This window comes from Sarcophilus harrisii, chromosome 3, assembly GCF_902635505.1.
Source record: "Sarcophilus harrisii chromosome 3, mSarHar1.11, whole genome shotgun sequence".
In the NCBI taxonomy this organism is placed as follows: domain Eukaryota; kingdom Metazoa; phylum Chordata; class Mammalia; order Dasyuromorphia; family Dasyuridae; genus Sarcophilus; species Sarcophilus harrisii.
In genome coordinates, this window is record NC_045428.1 from 72,988,687 (window position 1) to 73,010,298 (window position 21,612).

At 33.2% G+C, this 21,612-nt stretch overlaps 1 protein-coding gene across 6 annotated transcripts in view; it reads left to right on the plus strand.

Moving 5' to 3' along the window:
- KANSL1L (KAT8 regulatory NSL complex subunit 1 like) overlaps positions 1-21,612 on the plus strand; it is a 160,925-nt gene that overhangs the window by 20,336 nt on the left and 118,977 nt on the right. For all 6 annotated transcript variants that reach the window (XM_031958118.1, XM_031958116.1, XM_031958115.1 and 3 more), the window contains exon 2: positions 20,677-20,818. In XM_031958118.1, coding sequence (XP_031813978.1) covers positions 20,677-20,818 — 142 coding nt within the window. The remainder of the gene's footprint in view (positions 1-20,676; positions 20,819-21,612) is intronic.

Below are 21,612 nucleotides of genomic sequence, written 5' to 3' on the forward strand. Positions count from 1 at the left end.
CTGCTCATTTCACTTAGCATTAATTCATGTAAATCTCTCCAGGCCTCTCTGAAATCATCCTACTGGTTATTTATTATAGAACAATAATATTCCATAACATTCATATACCATGATTTATTCATCCATTCTCCAATTGATGGGCATCCACTCAGTTTCCAATTTTTTGCCACTCCAAAAAGGGCTGCCACAAACATTTTTGCACATATGGGTCCCTTTCCTTCCTTTAAGATCTCTTTGGGACATAATCCCAATAGAAACATTGCTGGATCAAAGGGTATGCACAGTTTGATAACTTTTTGAGCATAGTTCCAAATTACTCTCCATAATGGTTGGATCCATTCACAGTTCCACCAACTATGTATCAGTATCCCAGTTTTCCCACATCTCCTCCAACATTGGTCATTATCATTTCCTGTCATCTTAGCCAATCTGACAGGTATATAGTGGTATCACAGAGTTGTCTTAATTTGCATTTCTCTGATCAATAATGATTTGGAGCACCTCTTCATGTGACTATAAAAAGTTTCAATTTCTTCATCTGAAAATTGCCTGTTCATTTCCTTTGACCATTTATCAATTGGAGAATGGCTTGAACTATTATAAATTTGAGTCAGTTCTCCATATGTTTTAGAAATGAGGCCTTTATCAGAACCTTGGAATCTAAAAATGTTTTCCCAGTTTATTGCATCCCTTCTAATCTTTTCTGCATTAGTTTTGTTTGTACAAAAATTTTTAACTTAATATAATCAAAATTATCTATTTTGTGATCAATAATGATCTCTAGTTCTTCTTTGGTCACAAATTCCTTCCTCCTCCACAGGCCTGAGAGGTAAAGTATCCGCTGTTCTTCTAATTTGTTTATAATATCATTCTTTATGTCTAGATTGTGAACCCATTTAGACCTTATTTTGGCATATGGTGTTAGGTGTCGGTCAGTGCCTAGTTTCTGCCATACTAGTTTCCAATTTTCCCAGCAGTTTTTGTCAAATAGTGAATTCTTAACCCAAAAGCTGGGGTCTTTGGGTTTGTCAAACACTAGATTGCTATAGACATTGACTATTTTGTTCTTTGAACCTAACCTATTCCTGATCACTCAGTTTCTTAGCTAGTACCAAATGGTTTTGATGACCACTGTTTTGTAACATCATTTTAGATCTGGTACAGCTAAGCCACCTTCATTTGTTTCTCTTTTCATTAATTCCCTTGAAGTTCTTGACCTTTTGTTCTTCTAGATGAATTTTATTATTTTTTCTAGGTCAGTAAAATAGTTTCTTGGGAGTTTGATTGGTATAGCACTAAATAAATAGATTAGGTAGTATTGTCATCTTTATTATATTCGCTTGACCTATCCAAGAGCATTTGATATTTTTCCAGTTGCTTAGATCTGACTTTATTTGTGTGGGAAAGTGTTTTGTAATTTTGCTCATATAGTTCCTGACCTTCCCTTGGCAGATAGATTCCCAAACTTTCTATCTCTTCTTGCTGAGATTTGTAAGTAATGTATAGAAATATTGATGATTTATAAGGGTTTTTTTATATTCTGAAACTTTGCTAAAATTGTTAATTATTTTACTAGTTTTTTTAGGCAATACTCTAGGCTTTTCTAAGTATATTATCATATCATCTGCAAAAATGATTATTTTGTTTTTTGTTTATGTTTATTCTTTCAATTTCTTTTTCTTATTTTATTACTATAGCTAGCATTTTTTAAAATAGCCTTTTATTTACAAGTTATATGTATGGGTAATTTTACAGCATTGACAATTGCCAAACCTCTTGTTCCAATTTTTCACCTCTTACCCCCCACCCCCTCCCCTAGATGGCAGGATGACCAGTAGATGTTAAATATATTATAAAGTATAAATTAGATACACAATAAATATACATGATCAAACCGTTGTTTGCTGTACAAAAAGAATCAGATTCTGAAATATTGTACAATTAGCTTGTGAAGGAAATCCAAAATGCTGGCAGGCAAAAATATAGGGATTGGGAATTCAATGTAATGGTTCTTAGTCATCTCCCAGAGTTCTTTCGCTGGGCGTAGCTGGTTCAATTCATTACTACTCCATTGGAACTGATTTGGTTCATCTCATTGCTGAAGATGGCCAGGTCCATCAGAACTGGTCATCATATAGTATTGTTGTTGAAGTATAAAATGATCTCCCGGGCCTGCTCGTTTCACCCAGCATCAGTTCGTGTAAGTCTCTCCAGGCCTTTTTGAAATCATCCTGTTGGTCATTTCTTACAGAACAATAATATTCCATAATATTCATATACCACAATTTATTCAGCCATTCTCCAATTGATGGGCATCTACTCTGGCCACTACAAAGAGGGCTGCCACAAACATTTGTGCACATACAGGTCCCTTTCCCTTCTTTATGATCTCTTTGGGATATAAGCCCAGTAGTAACACTGCTGGATCAAAGGATATGCACAGTTTGATAACTTTTTGAGCATTATAGCTAGCATTTTTGAATGGTAATGTAAATAATAGTTATTCTTGCTTTACTCCTGATCCTTTTGAAAAGGTTTGTAGCTTATTCCTATTTCAGAAAATCCTTCCTCTTGGTTTTAGATTTCTAGTTATTACTTTTAAAAAGTCTCTATTCCTATGCTTTCTAGCGTCTTTAATGAGTGTTGCATATTGTTAAAAGGTGTTTTTCCCCACTTGTTGATATAATCATATAAAATTTCTATTTTTTATTGTTATAATTAATTATGCTTGTAGTTTTCCTAATATTGAAGTAGCTCTGCATTTCTGGTATAAATCCAGCCTGAGTTATATATTTATTGTTTTTTTTTTCCTGGTTATATATTTGTGACAAATTACTATAATCTCCTTGCTAAGTATTTTGTTTTAAATTTTTGTATCAATATTCATTAGGAATATTTGCCAATAATTTCCTTTCTTTGTTTCTGCTCTCTGATTTAGATATCAAAACTATATTTATACCAAAGAAGGGCTTTAGTAGGATTCCTTTTTTAAAGGTTTGTAAAGCATTTAATTTTTTTAAAGTTTTCTTTTCCCCCAATTTTACATATCAAGACAATTTTTAGCATTCATTTTTACAAGATTTTTGAGGTCTAAATTTTTGTCCTTTCCTCCTTCCCTCCCTTTCTCTCTTCTGAAATTTCCGAAGATAATATACATGTGCTATCATGAAAAATATATTTTCGTATTAATCATAATTGTGAAGGAAGAAACAGATAAAAAACATGAAAAAGAATAAAGGAAGTGAAGAAATATGTTTTGATCAACATCGAGGCCATCAGTTCTTTATCTGGATATGGACAGCATTTTTTCTTCATGAGTCCTTTGTAGTTGTCTTGGGTTATTTTTTTTGCTGAATAGAACTTAGTCATTCATTGTTGTTCATTACATAATATTGTGATATTGTGTGTAATATTTTCCTGGTTCAGCTTATTTAATTTTGCATCAGTTCCTACAAGCCTTTCCAAGTTTTTTTCTGAAATCTGTTCAACAGTTCTTATTGCACAATAGTATTCCATTACATTCCTATCCCATAGCTTGTTCAGTCATTCTGCCTCACTTTTCAATATTTTGCTACCACAAAAAGGGCTATTATAAATATTTTTGCACATGTAGATCTTTTTTTTTTTTTTTTGATCTCTTTGGAATACAGATCTAATAGTGGTATTGCTGGATCAATGGATATGTACAATTTAATTGCCCTCTGGTTATACCAAATTGCTTTTCAGAATGGTTGAATTAATTTACAACTCCACCATTTCATTACTGTACCAATTAGTCACTCTGATAGGTATGATTGGTCACATAAAGGTTTTGTTGGTCACATAAAGAAATGCTGATGATTTATATGGGTTTATTTTATATCCTACAACTTCGTTAAAGTTAAATATTTCAAGTAGATTTTCAGTTGATACTCTAGGGTTCTCCAAAGTATACCATCATATTATCTGTAAAGAGTCATAGTTTGGTTTCCTTATTGCCTTGTTTTAATTCCTTCAATTTCTTTTTTCTTCTATTATTGCTATAGCTAACATTTCTAGTACTATATTGAACAATAGTGGTGATAATGGGCATTCTGGCTTCACGAACCCTGATCTTATTGGAAAGGCTTTCAGCTTATTCCCATTATATATGCTTGCTAATATAATGCTTGTTAATGGTTTTAAATAGATACTATTTATAATTTTAAGAAATGTTGTCTTTATTTCTATGCTTTTGTGTGTGTGTGTGTGTGTAATGTCTGGGCTAGCTCTCTGGTGGGCCTTGGGATCAGCCCAAGGCCTTGGGCTTAATGTGAGAGTGAAGTGAAGGAGGCAGGAGAGTAGACACATGGCTGGTCAAAGATGGAGTCTGGATTTTGGAGTCTGGAGCCTGAAGTCTTCTCTGTGGCTGAGATCACCAAGGCCGAGAGAGCCCTCTGTCTCTGGGACTCCTTAAATACCCCAGGACGACTACATTACCACACCACACTGGGCATGCGCACCTGTAGAACATCACATCACCACATTATCCTAAGTATACGCCAACTAGATTGACCACATTATTACATTACATCAAGTATGTGCTTAGAGAACCACCATCTTACACCAAGTAGGTACTTAACTACAAGCACCCTGCTGTCTTAGATTCAATTACACCCTTTCAGAATTTTGGCCGTACATGTGTATATGTGTTTTTTAATAGGAATGGGAGCTGTATTTTGTCCAAAACTTTTTCAGCATTTATTGAGATAATTATAGAATTTCTGTTGTTTTTGTTATTGATATGGTCATTTGTGAATTTCTGGTATAAATCCCAACTGGTCATATGTATAATCCTTATGATGGTTATTAGTATTTTGCCTTGTAGTCTTTTCAATATTTTGTTCAAAATTTTTATATCATAGTTCATTAGAGAAATTGATCTATAATTTTCTTTGTTTTAGCTCTTCCTGACTTAAGTATCAGCAACACATTTCTGTCATAAAAAGAGTTTGGTAGAACTCCTTCTTTGCTTCTTTTTTCAAATAATTATATAGTATTGGAATTAGTTGTTCTTTAAATGTTTGGTAGAGTTTAATCATGAATCCATCTATCCTGGGGATTGTCCCTAGAGGATTCATTAATGGTTTGTTCATTTTCTTTTTCTAAGATGTGGTTATCTAGGCATTCTATTTCTTGATCCTATTAATCTAGGCAATTTATATTTTTTGTAAATATTTATCAATTTCACCCAGGTTGTCAGATTTAATGGCATATATAATTGGACAAAATATTTCCTATTTATTGCTTTAATTTTTTCTTCATTAGTGAAGATTTTACCTTTTGCATTTTTATACTGAAACTTGTTTTCTTTTTTCTTTTGTTAAACATATTAAGCAATAGCTTATTTATCTTATTGGTTCCCCCCAAAAAACTCAGCTTCTAAATTTATTTCTTAATTCAATAGTTTTTTTTTACTTATAATTTTATTAATTTCACCTTTTATTTTCATTTTTCCAAGTTGGTGCATTCTTTTTCTAGAATTTTTTTTCTTTTAATTTTTTCTAGTTTTTTTTTTTTCCAGTTGCATGCCCAATTCATTGATCTGTTCTTTTTTGTGACGTAAGAATTTAGAGAAATAAAGTTCCCCCTTAGATCTGTTTTGGCTGTATCCCATAAATTTTGGTATATTGTCTCATTTTTGTCATTCTCTTTAATGAAGTTATTGATCATATCTGTGATTTGTTCTTGGACTCACTTATTGTTTAGGATTATATTATTTAGTTTCAAATTAATTTTTAATCTATCTTTTCATTGTCCTTTGTTGATTGTAATTTTTATTGAATTATAATTTTAGAAGAATACACTTAACATTTTTGTCTTTTTACACTTGATGAAGTATTTATGCCCTATTATACAGTCAGTTTTTGTGTAAGTGGCATGTACTGCTGAGAAACATATATTTCTTTGTGTTTCCACTTAATGTTCTTCAAAGATCTGACATTGCCAACTTTTCTAATACTCTATTTATCTCCATAGTTTCTTTCTTGTATGTATTTTGGTTGCGTTTATCAAGATATGAGAGGGAACAGTTTAGGTCCCCCACTAGTATAGTTTCACAATTTTTTTTCCTGCAACTCACTTAACTTCTTTGTGAGAATAAACCACTTGGTGCTACATGTTTAATATTGATATCGCTTCATTGCCTATGGTATTTTTTATCAAGGTGTAATTTCTTCTCTTATTTTTTAAAATTAGGCTTATTTTTGCTTTTGCTTTGTCTGAGATCAGGATTGCTACCCCTGCTTTTTTAACTTCAGCTGAAGCACAATATATTGTGCTCACGTCCCTTATTTTCACTCTGTATGTCTCTCTGTTTCAAATGTGTTTTTTGTACACAAATATTGTAAAATTCTGTTTTTTTTTTATCCCCTCTGCCATCTGTTTTTGTTTTATGAGAGAGTTCCTCTTATTCACATTTACTGTTATGATGACAATCTGTGTATTTGCCTCAATCCTATTTTTCCTCTTTTTTTGTTCTCTCTCTCTCCTTTCAATCTTTCTCTCCTCACCAGGGTTTTGCTTCTGTCTACTATCTCCCCCGATTTGTCTTTCCTTCCATCAGTCCCTACTTTGCTTCTCCTCCTACTGGTCAGGTAAGATAGATTTGTATAATTCAAATTATTTTGAATAATTGGCTTCTTGAGCCAATAATGATAAGAGGTTCAAGTGATGCCGATCACCTACCCTTCCATCTCTTCCTCTACAGTAATAAATCTTTCATGCCTACTCATGTGAAATAATTTATACCATTCTGTCTCCCTTTCTTCTGCACTCAATGTACTCTTCTTTCTCACCCCTTAATTTTTTTTACATCTTTCTTTCAAATTCATCTTATAACTGTCTCCTTTGTCTATGTATATTCCTATATTCCTTCTAGCTGTACTATTAATGATATAATTTTTAAGAATTACAAGTATCATTTTCCCATATAGGTTTGTTAACAGTTTAGCTCTACTGAATCCCTTATTGAGGGGAGATATTGGAGATCACAGTTTTGGTTTAATTCTGGTCTTCTTATAAATGCTCGAAAACCTAGGCCATTGAATGACCTTCTTTTCCCTTGATGTATATTATGATTAATTTTGCCCAGTTGTAGTCCTATATCCTTTACTTTCTGGAATAGTATATTTCATTACTTTCAATCTTTTTATGTTGCAGTTGTAATAATGATTGTGACTCCCCAATATTTTAATTGTTTCTTTTTGTCTAGTTGTATTTTTTCCTTCAACTGATAACTCTAAAATTTGGCTGTAATGCTCCTTGGAATTTTTATTTTGGGATTTTTTTCCTGGGATGATTGGTGGATTCTTTCAATATCTATTTTGTCCTCTGGGTTCTAGGATACCAGGGCAGTTTTCATTGATAACCTGAGGACCAGGTCCTTCTTTTTCGATTATGGTTTTCAAGTAGTTCAATGCTTCTGATTTCGTCTCTCCTGGATCTGTTTTTCAAATCAGTTTTTCCAATCAGCTATTTAAATTTTCTTCCATTTTTTTTCATTCGTTTATATTGGTTTGATTGGGTTTTTTTGTCTTATAGAATCATGAGCTTCCATTTGCCTAACTTTTGAGGCTTATTTTCCTCAATTAGCTTTTGTGCTTTCTTTTCCACTTTTACTCTTTAAGTTGTTTTTTTCCATGGATTTTTGTATCTCCTTTTCCATTTGACTAGTTAGTTCTAGGTAGTTGTTTTTTCCCAAGCTGCTAACTCTTTTTTCATAATTTTCTTGCACTACTCTGATTTCTTTTCCCAATTTTCCTTCCATTTCTCTTATTTGATTTTTATGATTTTTTTTGAGCTCTTCCAAGATTTCTTTCTGGGTTTGAGACTATGTCCAGTTTTTCTTTGGGACTTTGCCCATAGATATATTGACATTATTGTTGTCTTTTGATGTTGTGTCTTAATCTTTCTTGCCTCCATGATCTTTCTATGATCAGATTCCCTTTTTGGTTTTTTGCCCTTTTTCATTTCTTTTAAATTTTAATTCTCCTGGGGTGGAATGGGCTTTCTCTCAGGTTTCTTATGCCAACAGCTGCTGGTGCAGGCTTTTTATCTGATGCTTTATTGATACTACCAGGAGGCCCACTGTGACTGATGCTGCTGGATCAAAAGAATCTAGCAGCTTACCTGGTGTAGAGGCAGAGTCCTAGTTGCGTCCTCTGGGAAGTATTGAAGCGGGTAGGTATTTGTTTGGTAGATTGACTGCCTACAGATGCCTGTTTGCCTAGGGTTATGGTGAAGCACTTGGCAGGGGCTGCTATGCTGGAGGCTGCCTGTTTGCTTAGGCATCCCTAGTGTGCCAGTTACCTTTTTGCCTAGGGCTATGCTGAAACCTGTTGAGGTCTGGTTGTTGGAGACGGGATGGGTGTTTGCCCTGGACTACACTGAAGCACTTGGGGTGTGGGAGTCTGAAGACTGGAGACTACCAGTTTAAACTCCCTGGCTATTCTGAGTCATTCAGAGGTCTTGGTTTTGGCTCTTGCTTGCACCATCCCAATGTGACTCAGGAGGACCTCCAGCTGATTAGCTGATGTGGAACTTGCCACTGGGTTCTTGGTTGCTTCCTGTCCTGGACTGCAATTCCTTCTTTACCTGAGTGAGATAGATCTTTTTTTGTCGGTTTTCCAAGTTTCTTAGCCTCTAGAATTGTTTCACTCTCTTTCTCTTGTTGCTGTTCCAGGATTTGTCCTGGGCCACCATTTTATGGTTGTCTGGAGATGAAGGTGAAAGAGCTAAAAGGATCTTTCTTGACTCCTGTAAGTTGGAAAAAATTGTTGTAGGACTCCTTTTCCTATTTTTTTCTCCCTAAAGTTTACATAGTTTTGAAATCAATTGTTCTTTAAATGTTTGGTGAACATCACTTGTAAATCCATCTGGTTCTTGAGTTTTTCCTCAGGGAAATTTCAATTTTTTTTCCTAAGAAGGTTATTGAAGTATTCTATTTCTTCTTCTGTTAATATGGGAAATCTCTATTTTTATGAACATTCATCCATTTCATCTAGATTGTCATTTTTATTGATGCATAGTTGAATAAAATAGCTCCTTATACTTAAATTTCATTTTCATTGGTTGTCAATTAACCCTTTTCATTTTCAATACTGTTAATTTACTTTTCTTATTGCTTTTCAAAAAAAAAAATCAAATTAACCAATGATTTATCTATTTTATTGGTTTTTTTTCCCCAAAAAATCTGCATCAGACAAAATTTTGGTTGGTTGTCTATTGTCATTATCTTTCAAGAAATTATTATTTCTATGATTTATTCTTTGACCTACTCAATCTTCCTAGTGTTGTCTTTTTCCAAGCCTCAGATACTTCATTTGGAGTGGGAAAACTTGAAGCTAAAGTCAGAGACTTTGTGCTCTTTGACAGTATAATTAGAGTTGGAAAAAACTGGAACTAGTATCTCAGGACTGGATCCTGATTTATCCCTTCTCACTATTTCCCCCACTTTCCTTCTCCTTTGCCTGCTGCTCCACTATCCCTGATTAGGGACTTGGCTATCATATTGAAGATGAAAGTGAACTAGAATTTTGTTATTATACAGAGTTGAATGAATATTCCAAGTTTGGGGTGTCTTTTGGGGTGGTGGTGGAGGTGGGTGGAAAAATTACACAATTATACAATGAGTACTTAGTTTCTTTATTAATGTCCTAAATTGTGTTTTAAATCATGTCCTAAATCCTAGATATTATTTTAGAAATCATTTCAATGTTTACTATATAATTTGTCATACAGAAAGATTCAATTATAAGATCCTCTAAAGCTATTTAAAATATAACATCTAATTCTTCATGAATCAAACATAGCTGTATTCTGTGTATCAAAACATTTTAAAGTGTTTATTCATGTGGAAATCATAGAAGTTTCACTGATAATTATTCACTTACTGAATTATTCAACTCTGTGTTGCTGTACACATCAGGCATTTTTCATGGGGATTATTTTTCATTATAGCATTAATTAACTCTAATATACCACTGATAAAAGACAAACTCTTAATTTTTAAATCTGTATTTCACTCAGATCAGTGAGTGCTATTTTATAATATTATTTGTAAAATTATTATCAGAAATAGTATGAAGTACTCTATGTAAGATATCTTTTGGATGTTCCTCATTCTATATCTTCTCAGAGTGGCTACTGAGTTGATAATCCTGGGGAGGAGACCTTTAATCTGAATTCACTTTCTGTTATTGTACTCTCAGTTCTTTATAATTGAAGTGATAATGACCTTCCCACCATCATAGTACCCTGGAAAGTTGAGCACCTAATGACCAAATATATTTGCAATTGTTACTTTCTAATTATATTATTTCAGAGTTGCTATCTCTGGGGATCAAAATCTCCTTTCCTGCTATCTTTTCCTTTCCACTCATTCCCAAAACAGCTGATTCCAACTACTTCCCAGTCTCTTTTCCCCTCTTTGGAATTCCTGCTTAGTCATTAATAAATTTTCTTTCATCAATTTTTTTTTACACTTTCAAACTGAAACCTTACTTCAAAAGACATTGAATTAATAGCTACCCTCTCCATTACTGATTGTCCCTTTCCTCATAATGAATTATGTCAAGAGAAGTTAGCATTTTTTTGTTCCATAGTGTCAATTTCAAATCCTTTCTCTGCCAACATTGCCCAATAAATTTTTTCTTTGAGATTTACTTTATTCTTTTGTAATTGTCCAGATCTATTATAATCCTGGCCTTCATGTCACTTTGTCTTATTTCTCAAGCCTTTATATAATCTTTCTTTCCATTCCAGCTTGTGACTTCATTCTTGGAGACTTCAATATATATATATATATATATTTTTTTTTATACTCTTCAATAATACTTTTTTTTCCCTGAGGCAATGGAGTTAAATGACTTGCCCAGAGTCACATAGCTAGGAAGTGTTAAGTGTCTAAGGGCAGATTTGAACTCAGGTCCTCCTGACTTCTGGGCTGGTGCTCTATCCGCTGTGCCATGTAGCTGCCCTAACTTCAATATACTTTTACCTGGTTTCCCAAATTATCAACCTTCCTAATTTCCATAATATAAAACTTCACTTTACCTCAGCTAACCATAGAAATAGTCTTAACTCTCACTACCGTCCATAATTGTCCTATGTGTGATTTTGAAGTTTGAAATTTTATTCTGGGATCACAATTTCCTGTTCCTCATGTCATTGCTTTTTATTTCTCCCTCCCCCTATCTAGTCACTAATTCCTTCATTCTGTAATTGTACTAGTCTTATTATCCATACTCTTACCTTACTTTTCATCCTTTAACAACTATAAACTATTTTCTATCCTTGATTCTCACCTTATATACCACCATTCAGATCTTGCTGATCTTTAAACCATTGCTGTCATTTGTTTTTTGCTCATGCTTCAGAGATGTTTAAAATTCCCGGAGGAAGTTTATTCCACTAGATTGACTGGTCACAATGCTAACTGCAAATTCATGTTATCTAGTCTCCGCTGGTACCTCACTGACACAAACTAATGCTCTCTAATGACTCTTCCCTACTCTTTTCATTCAGACTTTTTCTCTTCAAACCACCAGTATCACCTCTATCTATCTCTTTCTAGATGTTCTTGCATTCTATTTTAATGAGGAAAGAGTCCATCCCCCTTGAAATTACATTTTTCCTAAATCGTATTTTAAAACCCTTCTACTTCTCCCCCTTTCCAATTCTCCATTACGTCTGTCTCAGAGCAAGAATTAGAATTTCCTTTTTTGTCCAAAAAAAAAAAAAATGCCCTCAATCTCATCTTTTCATCTTCTTATTGATCATTCCTCATATTTTATCTTTAGTTTTCTTTTATCTACTGACCCTTTGTTTCCTACAAACATGTTCAGATCTACTTAATCCTTAAAAAAGCTTCACTTGCTCCTGTAGTCCCCTCATTAATTACCCTAAGTTAACACCCTATTATAAGTAACTTGCTTCAAATATTTTTTCTCAAAATTCCCCAATATCTGCGATCCTCTACAGACTTCTCCCTTAGTGGTCCCTCACTCTTCCTGGGATTAATTGTGGAATTAAATGACTGCAAAATCTGCATATCAACCTCTAATCTCTATTGTAAAACTATATAGTTTTATACCATTAAGAGCTCAGTGGGAATCTTTTGAATATTCAAATTTAGACATTTTCAAAGTAGTACTTATCCTTCCCTTTAAAATTTATCTCTAAATTTTCTTATTTCTGAAAGGGCAACAGTATCCTCATTATCCAGATTTGCAACCTTGGAGTTAGCATTGATAATTCCCTTTCTCCCTAACTTTCCTTATGCCATTAGTTGTGCAGGTTTTGTCTTTTTTATTTCCACAGCATTTTCTTAATTTACACTATTACAGTTTTATTTCAGTTGCTCAACACTACTTTGCTACAAAAGCCTCCTAAATGTTCTTGGTTCTCTTTTCTCTCCAATATATTTTCCAGTCAGCTGCTAAAGTACTAAAATAAAACTTTTTTAAACCAGGCTTTTAAGGCACAATACAAATTGGTTCCAGATGACCTTTGTGGGCTTATCTCACATTCTCTGTACTAGTCAATTTGACATATTTGCTGTTCGGTGATGTCCATATTCAGTTTTTATATCTTCTTCAAATTGTTCTTCATGCTTCTCTGGCTAATGGACTGAGAGGAAGAGTAAATACTCCTTGTTCTTCTCTCCCTCTTCAGAATATCACTAAGCAACTTATCTTCACAGGTCTTTTTACATATGGAAGAGTAGTTTATTTTTTATGCTATTTAGCTCCACAGGGTATAAGAAGTGAAAGCAATGGGTATTCATTGGGAGGAAAAGATATAATGCTAAAGAATGGGCTATCTCAGGGAGATAGGTTTTCTCTCAGAGACTTTATTTTTTTTTTAAATTTAATAGCCTTTTATTTACAGGTTATATGTATGGGTAACTTTACAGCATTAACAATTGCCAAACCTCTTGTTCCAATTTTTCACCTCTTGCCCCCCACCCCCTGCCCCAGATGACAGGATGACCAGTAGATGTTAAATATATTAAAATATAAATTAGATACACAATAAGTATACATGACCAAACCGTTATTTTGCTGTACAAAAAGAATCAGACTCTGAAATATTGTACAATTAGCTTGTGAAGGAAATCAAAAATGCAGGTGGGCAAAAATATAGGGATTGGGAATTCAATGTAATGGTTTTTAGTCATCACCCAGAGTTCTTTCTCTGGGCGTAGCTGGTTCAGTTCCTTACTGCTCCATTGGAAATGATTTGGTTGATCTCATTCCTGAGGATGGCCAGGCATCATATAGTATTGTTGTTGAAGTATATAATGATCTCCTGGTCCTGCTCATTTCACTTAGCATCAGTTCATGTAAGTCTCTCCAGGCCTTTCTGAAATTATCCTGTTGGTCATTTCTTACAGAACAGTAATATTCCATAACATTCATATACCACAATTTATTCAGCCATTCTCCAACTGATGGACATCCATTCAGTTTCCAGTTTCTGGCCACTACAAAGAGGGCTGCCACAAACATTCATGCACATACAGGTCCCTTTCCCTTCTTTATGATCTCTTTGGGATATAAGCCCAGTAGTAACACTGCTGGATCACAGTTCTCTCAGAGACTTTCAAAAGAAAGTTAGAGGATATATACTTGGGTATGCTATATATGTCATGGATATGTTATATATGTCATGTGGTAAGATTTTGTGTTCTTTCAAATCTTTTCCACTTCTGAGATTCTGTACTTCTTCCAAGCCCTACTTACTATCACTGTTGTAGTGAATTCACATGTAATTATTACCTTCCTCCATGTTGATGTTATAATCTGCTCTCAATAACCCAGGAATTTTAACTATAAAGGGGACAAGTCAGTTTTGAATTAAAGATGTCTAGTCCTCTTAACAGCTAGCTGTTATACTGTCATAACTTGTCTCTCCTCATTTGTCAGGAGCTGAAATGAAGGGCAAGTTATTATGCCATGTGCCTTTATTTCAGAGCCCTAGAAATCAATGATGTGTCAGTTCATAATTACAAGGATTACTTAACATATAGGATACTAACAAAGAGAACATTTGAACTACAATAAACACTGGATAGGGAGATAATTAGGTGGCTCAGGGAATAGAGCACTGGGCTAGGACTAAGAAAGACCTGAGTTCAAATCCAAATTCAGACATTCACTAGCTGTGTGACCCTGAGAAAATCACTTTTGTTTGCTTTAATTTACTGGATATGGAAATGCCAAACCATTCCATTCCATTATCTTTGACCCTGTATAGATTTTTTTTTTTTTTTTTTTTTTTTTTGGCATTCATGACATGTGGCAACATGACACAACAGAAGGACTGAAGAACAGGATTTCAACATGCTAGAGATGGAGAATTGTTTGAGTAAAAAGAATTATGATTAGCTAATTTGAAATGTGTTTAGGTGTGAATAGTCCAGTTTGATTAGGACATAGTAAAATACAAAAGTAGAATCAATGAGAAAGTTAGCTTTGATTTTCTGTTGACTGCCTTGATAATGTCATTTTATTTGATAGGAAATGGGGAACTCTTGAAGTCTTTTAACCTGAAATGATTTTTTGAGAAGTCAAATCTATTCATTCTACTGATAAGGAACATTTGAGGACAGTAAAGGGTGTTAAAGTAACAGGCTAATTCTTTAGTGTAGTGGTATTGGAGAAATTTGTTTTCCATGGTTGTTTAAAGCAGGGTTTCTTAAAGTTTTTTCACTCATGACCCCTTTTCACCCAATAAATTTTACATAACCCCTACTATATAGATATATAAAAGTAAATCATAAATGCTATAAATCATAATAATTTCATACCCTCACATTCAGTTATGAGATCCCATATGGGGTTGAGACTCACAGTTTATTTAATAAACTAAAATTTAATCTTTTTAAGCATTTAAAATCAGATTGACATTTTGTATTTCTCTTACCATTACACTCTAAGAAACTTTAAGATGTCAACTACATGTGTAAAAAGATAGAAACTTAAGATTCTTTATATTTGTATTCATATGTTCACTGGAGTCTTTGATGCATGAAGATTATCTACAAAATACTAAAGATCTAAATGAAAAAATAGTTACTTATTTGGCCTACTTAGCGATAATGTCCAAATAATTAATAACTCTTATTTTTATCTGTGTGCTGACATCATGTAAATGTAGCGAATATCAGATTTTTAAAATGTAATTCTATGGTCTTTCTGGGATTTCTTCTGGCAATGAAGTGGGAAGTGACAGTTCATTGAGTGTAGAGATGTAGTATTCTGAATGACTTTGTTTTTCATGAAGAAAACAATTTCATGTTTAGATTGAATTCATCCACCTTTTCCCTTGGATTGCATTGTTTCTACTAATAACAATCACATTTTATTATTCTCTGAATCTCAGTTTTCTCCTTTGTAAAATGAGGATGATAATATTAGTCTCTATTTCATGACATCACATGGAATACTAATGTGTAAAGCACTTGGCAAACCTTAAAATGCTATATGAGTGCAAAGTGTGATTTTTATTAATAATATTGTTATGTACTTTATACTTTAGCCAAACTAAACTATATCTAGAGTGTCCTTTCCCTAGAAGGAAATTTTCTTTACATTTTCATTCCTTTTTATATAGTTACAATAATCTATTTTGCATTATACTTACTTGGGTCCTTGTCTTATTCCCTTTACTAAAGTATAGAATACTTAAATATAAGGGATTACCTTCTATTTATATTTCTACCCCTTTCAATATTTGGTACATTCTTTGTGAGAAATACCCACGAAATAAATATTTGTAGAACTTTCTGTCATGATTGAATCAACACTGAGGAGAATAATAAAAATCATCTTATCTCAATTTAATATTAAATATAAGAAGCATTATAATTATTTTTAAGAGACATTCTATGCCAGACATGCTAGCATTTATTAACAGAAGATAAGGATTAGAGCTCCTTGATATTATAGGGACTTTATAAGTTGCTGTCAAGTGTCTAGTCTCCTTTTACATGACTAAACTTGTTATCCTTGTAAGACATTGCAGGAATATGCACTTCTCATCTTGCTTACTGCAATAGCTTCCTGCTGAGTCTACCATCCATGAATCTCCCCACTCCTTTCTATTCTCCATTGAGCCTCCACAGTGGTATTATTTAAGTGCTGATGTCCATAGTGGCTCCCTGTCATCTTCAGGATCAACTACAGAATCTTTCTTTAGTATGCAAAATCCTTCATAACCTAACATCCCTTTACTTTTTCAGTCTCATATCTTAGACCTTGCGATATATATTTCAATCCAGGGCCATGGCTTCCTTGCTGTGCTAGGAACAAGTCACTCCATCTCTTGATTCTAGGCATTTTCTCTAGCTCAATATCTGAAATTTCCCCTATACCTATAGTGTTCTCCTTCCTCATCTCTACTTCCTGCTCAGCTTCTCTGGTTTCTCTAGCTGTACATAAAAATCCCATCTTTTATAGGAAGTCTTTCCCAAGTCCTCTTAAGTCTAGTCATCTGAGAGTAGTAATAGCAATTTGCCCCCTGGGCACTCAACCTGCCAATATGAACAGAGGTTGGGAAATAGTGCTCTTCTGCTTCTCCTCCTTTCTTCCTTTTGTACAGCTCTTCCTCACTCAGATCCAATTCATGCATAAATTAAGGTAATCACATGCATTTTGTCATTAGTTCTCTTTGAGAATGAAGGATGAACAAGCCTATTGCCTTCCCACTATTAATTACAGTGTTTGTACATATTTGCTTGTTGTCCCCCATTAGATTGGACTATCTTTTACTTTTCTTTGTATCCCTTGCTCTTAGAACAGTGTTGGGCTAAGCACCCCATATTAGGTGCTTAATAAATACTTATTGACTGACTGAAATAGATGACAGAGTAACTTCTTTAAAGGGCATTCATAGTCTCTCTCTTTTTAACAAACCCACAAGTCTTTTTTTGATGAGAGCACTACCATTCTTGGAGTCAGCCTTGATTTGGCTCTCTCTCTATTTTTCTTCCCCTAATCCAATCAGTTGCCAAGCCTTGTCAATTTTTTCCTCTTTCAATATCTCTTACATCTGTCCCCTTCTCTCTGTTCATCTAGCAGACTCTACCCTGATTCAAGCCATGATCATCTCTCCTTAAAAGGATCTTAATATTTTAAAGTCCTTCATAGGTCAATGCCAAATTAGCTTTACAGATTTATTTTATAACGTTTCTTTTTACATACTTTATATTATAGGTCAATTAACTGTTTTTTGAATTCAATATGCCTCCTTCTCCATGTCTTTGTATAAATTGAGCATTCCTGTCTCCTTCCCCTTTTCCCCACATGTCTAGGGTGAAATTCTTTTTTTCCCCTCTACTTCTTAGAATTCCTCATTTCCTTCAAGATTTAGCTTAGGTGTCACATTTTACAGGAAAATTTTAAAATTTTCCTCCAATTATTAGCATTCTCCCACTCAAAATACTTATTTACCTAGGTATATGTTGTACTCTCTCAAATAAGACTATAAACTCCTCAGGCAGTCAGTATTAAGGACCTGCCATATGCCAGGCATCTCTATAAATGTTGGATGCTAAGAATACAAATAAAATGAATAAACTAATTCCTACTTTCATGGAGCTTACATTCTAATGGGGAAACAATAAAGATATCATTTTAAAGAAAATTAATATAAATGAATGCAAAGTAACTAAATACAGGCTACAGGCTAGGTTGAGAGTGACAGATCCAGCTATTGAGGGGAACAGAGTAGAAATTTAGGTAGAGGTAGAAGGTGCTTGCATTCCTTGAAGACAAAGACCCTTTCAGTTTTATGTTGAACAGTTTTATTCAGTTTATCCCCAGTACCCAGCCTATAGTAGTAGTTGGTTACTGAATGTTTGTTGATTTATTAATATAAAATTTAAGCTCTCCAAAACAATGTGGAATCAGTTTTTTTCCAAAGAAATTGTTTGTATTTTTTGTCCAGCTTGATTCAGTATCATGAGTATAATGTAGAGTATATGCATATGTAATGACCACTGCTTCCACTAAATCATATGTCTGACTTTAGTTGCTAAGCCCTAAGGAATCATGAATGTTAAAAAAAATTTAAGAGACTTGCTTAAGATTTGCCTACTATTAAGTGTCAGCGGATTGTCAGGTGTGTACATGTAAATTTGATAAAGTGAATTTTTAAAATCCTCAGTAAAAATAAAGGTATGAGTAATATGGCAGTTAGGTGATGCCTTAATAAAGTGCCAACCTTAGAGTCTTCCTGACTCATCTTCATTTCAAATCTTGCCTTAGACACTTAACAACTGTGTGACCCTGGGCAAGTTATTTAACCCTGTTTGCTTCAGTTCCCCATTGGTAAAATGAACCAGAGAAGGAAATAGCAAGCCATTCTAATAACTTTGCCAAGAAAATTCCTAATGAGGTCACAAAGAGTAGAATGATGGAACAACCATAAAGCCTTACCATTAAGACTCCCTTTTAGGGGACAGTTAGATGGGAGAGTAGACAGAGTAGAGGGCCTAGAGTCTGAAAGACCTGAGTTCAAATCCAGATTCAAACACTAGCTGTATGACCTTAGACAAGTAACTTAACTCTATTAGCTTCAATTTGTTCATCTATAAAATGAACTAAAGAAGAAAATGACAAACCGTTTTAATATCTTTGCCAAGAAAACCCCAAATGGGATCATGAAGAATTGGACCTGACTGAAAACTACTGAACAATAATAACAGTCTGTGAATACAAACTTCAAAAAAATATAGTCTTTTGTTTAGTGCCCATGAGATTATTTTATTTGACAATCAGCTAGCCATTTTATGAGAGCCAAATGACATTTCATCTTTGGTAAATTTATGGTATCATTTTAAATATATTGAAATAAATCTTAAGGCTTAGCATTCAAAATTGTGGGAATCTTCTGATGTCTTTTTTGGCACAGAATCCTCAAATTTATTATCAACTTATTTTGATAGAAATAAAACATATTAAGTTTAGCAGAGTTATACCATCTTTGTTACTCTATCAATTGTTAGGAACCACATATATATGTATGTAGTATTATGGCATTTAGAGAGCACAAAAGAACATTATGACAGGTATAAGCTTATAACATTAAAATATTTTCTGTATAAGAAAATTTTTTACACAAGTATGATAGGATATAGAAATGCAGTAAGTCTTAGAGAACAGTCAAACCTCTTTATTCTATTCGTTATACTAATATGGAAACCCCAGAGTAGTAAAATATCTTGTTGAACTAAAGTATTTTCTGTGTACTAAACCAGTGTACTCTTCATTGTATCATGCTGCTTCATATCCATCTGTTTATTTAAGAGAGAGAAAATAATCTTTTTTTTGTATATAATTGTCATATACTTTCTTTGGATCTATTTCCATGTAGAAGCTGTTAGGTGACTGAATAGATAGAGCACTGGCCCAGGAGTCAGGAAGACCTGAGTTCAAATCCAGCTTCAGATACTTGACACTTAACTAGCTATGTGACCCTACGCAACTCAGTTAATTTCTGTTTGCCTCAATCCACTGGGGAAGGAAATGCCAAATTACTTTCCAAGCAAACATTATGGATAATATTGATATTCTGTGGTCCATGGGATCACAAAGAGTTGGACTTGCCTGAATGATGATAAAAACATCTCCATATAACAGATACGCTTATGACAAAGTAATTAGATTGGACAGAATTGGATTCGGAGTCTCTGATAATAATATTTTATCAAATAGCTGTTCTCTTTCCCTACACCAACCATTTTACAAAAAGTACTTGTAAAAAATTCATCAAATCTAGGAGTCACCTACTAAAGCAAACTGATAGCAAAAAGGTATAGAAGAAGAAATCTTTCCCAAAGTTTAGTATACTTATCTTCACTGGCGTTTTTTAATTAAGAAGGGAACAGATTTGAATTATTTCATTTCTAAGAACTGATACTTCTAACATATTTTGTATAGATCAATTTCATCAACAAAGCAATACAAAGGTCTTAGAGATACTCTTATAAAGAGATTTAACCAGTAGTAGTTAATAAGACTTTACATAAACATTTGGATTTGGAAGCAGAGGAGAATTAACCACTTACTGTGTATGTTTTAGTAGGCAATCATTTAGTAGTATGCATTGTACAAGATGGTCACTGAAATTCCTTCAAATCTAAATATGATGATTTTGAGTTTTGATAGCAAAATGATAGTTTGAATCTTCAGACTCAGTCTGCTTAATATCTTAATTAACTAAAAATTTTTTTTATCTTAAAATATATACAGAAGAAATTACTTTATCTTGCTAAAACTATTTGGGTATAATGTAGGTTAAATCATATGCTTTTGAAAACTAATAAACAGCAAAAGACTGCCTATTTTCTGATCTTTTCTGTTTTTCTTCTCAGATATTCCTCTTTAGCATTTAAAAAAGAGGTTTATACTACTTTTGTACTTAAGAAAATTATATTTTATTGAATACTAAAAATACAATGCTTTTAGACTTTTAAGGGATAGTTAGGAAGAAAACTAAATCTTTGTTTATATGATGTAGTCAATTTTGATGAATGAAAGTTTTTTTTAAAGGAAATTTAGAATTAATGATAAAAGCAAGATAGTAAAGCTATCTTTATAAAAACATAGTTGTATTTTTTCATTGGCTAATCTTGTTCTATCTTGTTCACAGTAACTATAGTACTGAATGGAAGTGGCTTGTAGACAGAGCTAGAGTTGGCAGCCGCTGGACATGGCTTCAGGCCCAGATTTCGGAGCTAGAATACAAAATCCAACAACTAACTGACATTCACAGACAGATACGTGCCACCAAGGTATTGTCTATGTGTTCAAAAATGGGCTCTTTTAAATGATTAATCTTTTGTTTATATAAAAAATAATTCATAGAAAAAAACAATAAACTGCAGTACTGTTAAGGAATTTTATAAAAATTGAAATTTTAGTAGGTTTTTGAAACTTAATGTTGTAATGTAATAATGTAAATTTAAACTTTGTATTTTTTTCCTATAGAAGTTTCTTGTTATCCTTTCTGAATTATTATTTCTTCATTTGATTCTATTTAGTTGAATTAGTAAGCATTTTAATGTTGTTCGTGTCTATTTTGTTGTTTAGTTTAGGAAGTTATTTGTGGAAAAATTGTACTGAATATATTTTACTAAACTAGGTCCCTAGATTTTTTTCCAACAAAAATAATAGCTTAAAAATAATCAACTTAAAGGGGAATACGCTTTGATATACTATTTTCAGTGTTGAATTTAGAAAAGTGTTAATTTAAATATTTTAGCAACTGACAGTCTCCTTGACAACAAAGCATTTCCATCTGGATATACAGCTGACATCTCAAAATTTAAAAGCCGAATGGCATTGTTTGTGTTTTTTATATATCTTAAAATATATAATTTCCTTAGATACAAAGTCAACAAACCAATCTTATTTTAATCTTTCCCTCCTAAACTTGCTCTTCCTTATGACATCTCTATTTCTGTTTTTTTTTTTTCCCCCATTAAATTTTCCTTGGTAGAATCCTTGGAATTATCTTGAACTTTCTTTCAGCTCACCTCATGTTCTAAGTTATTAAGTCTTCATGTATTTATCAAACCTCTACTTT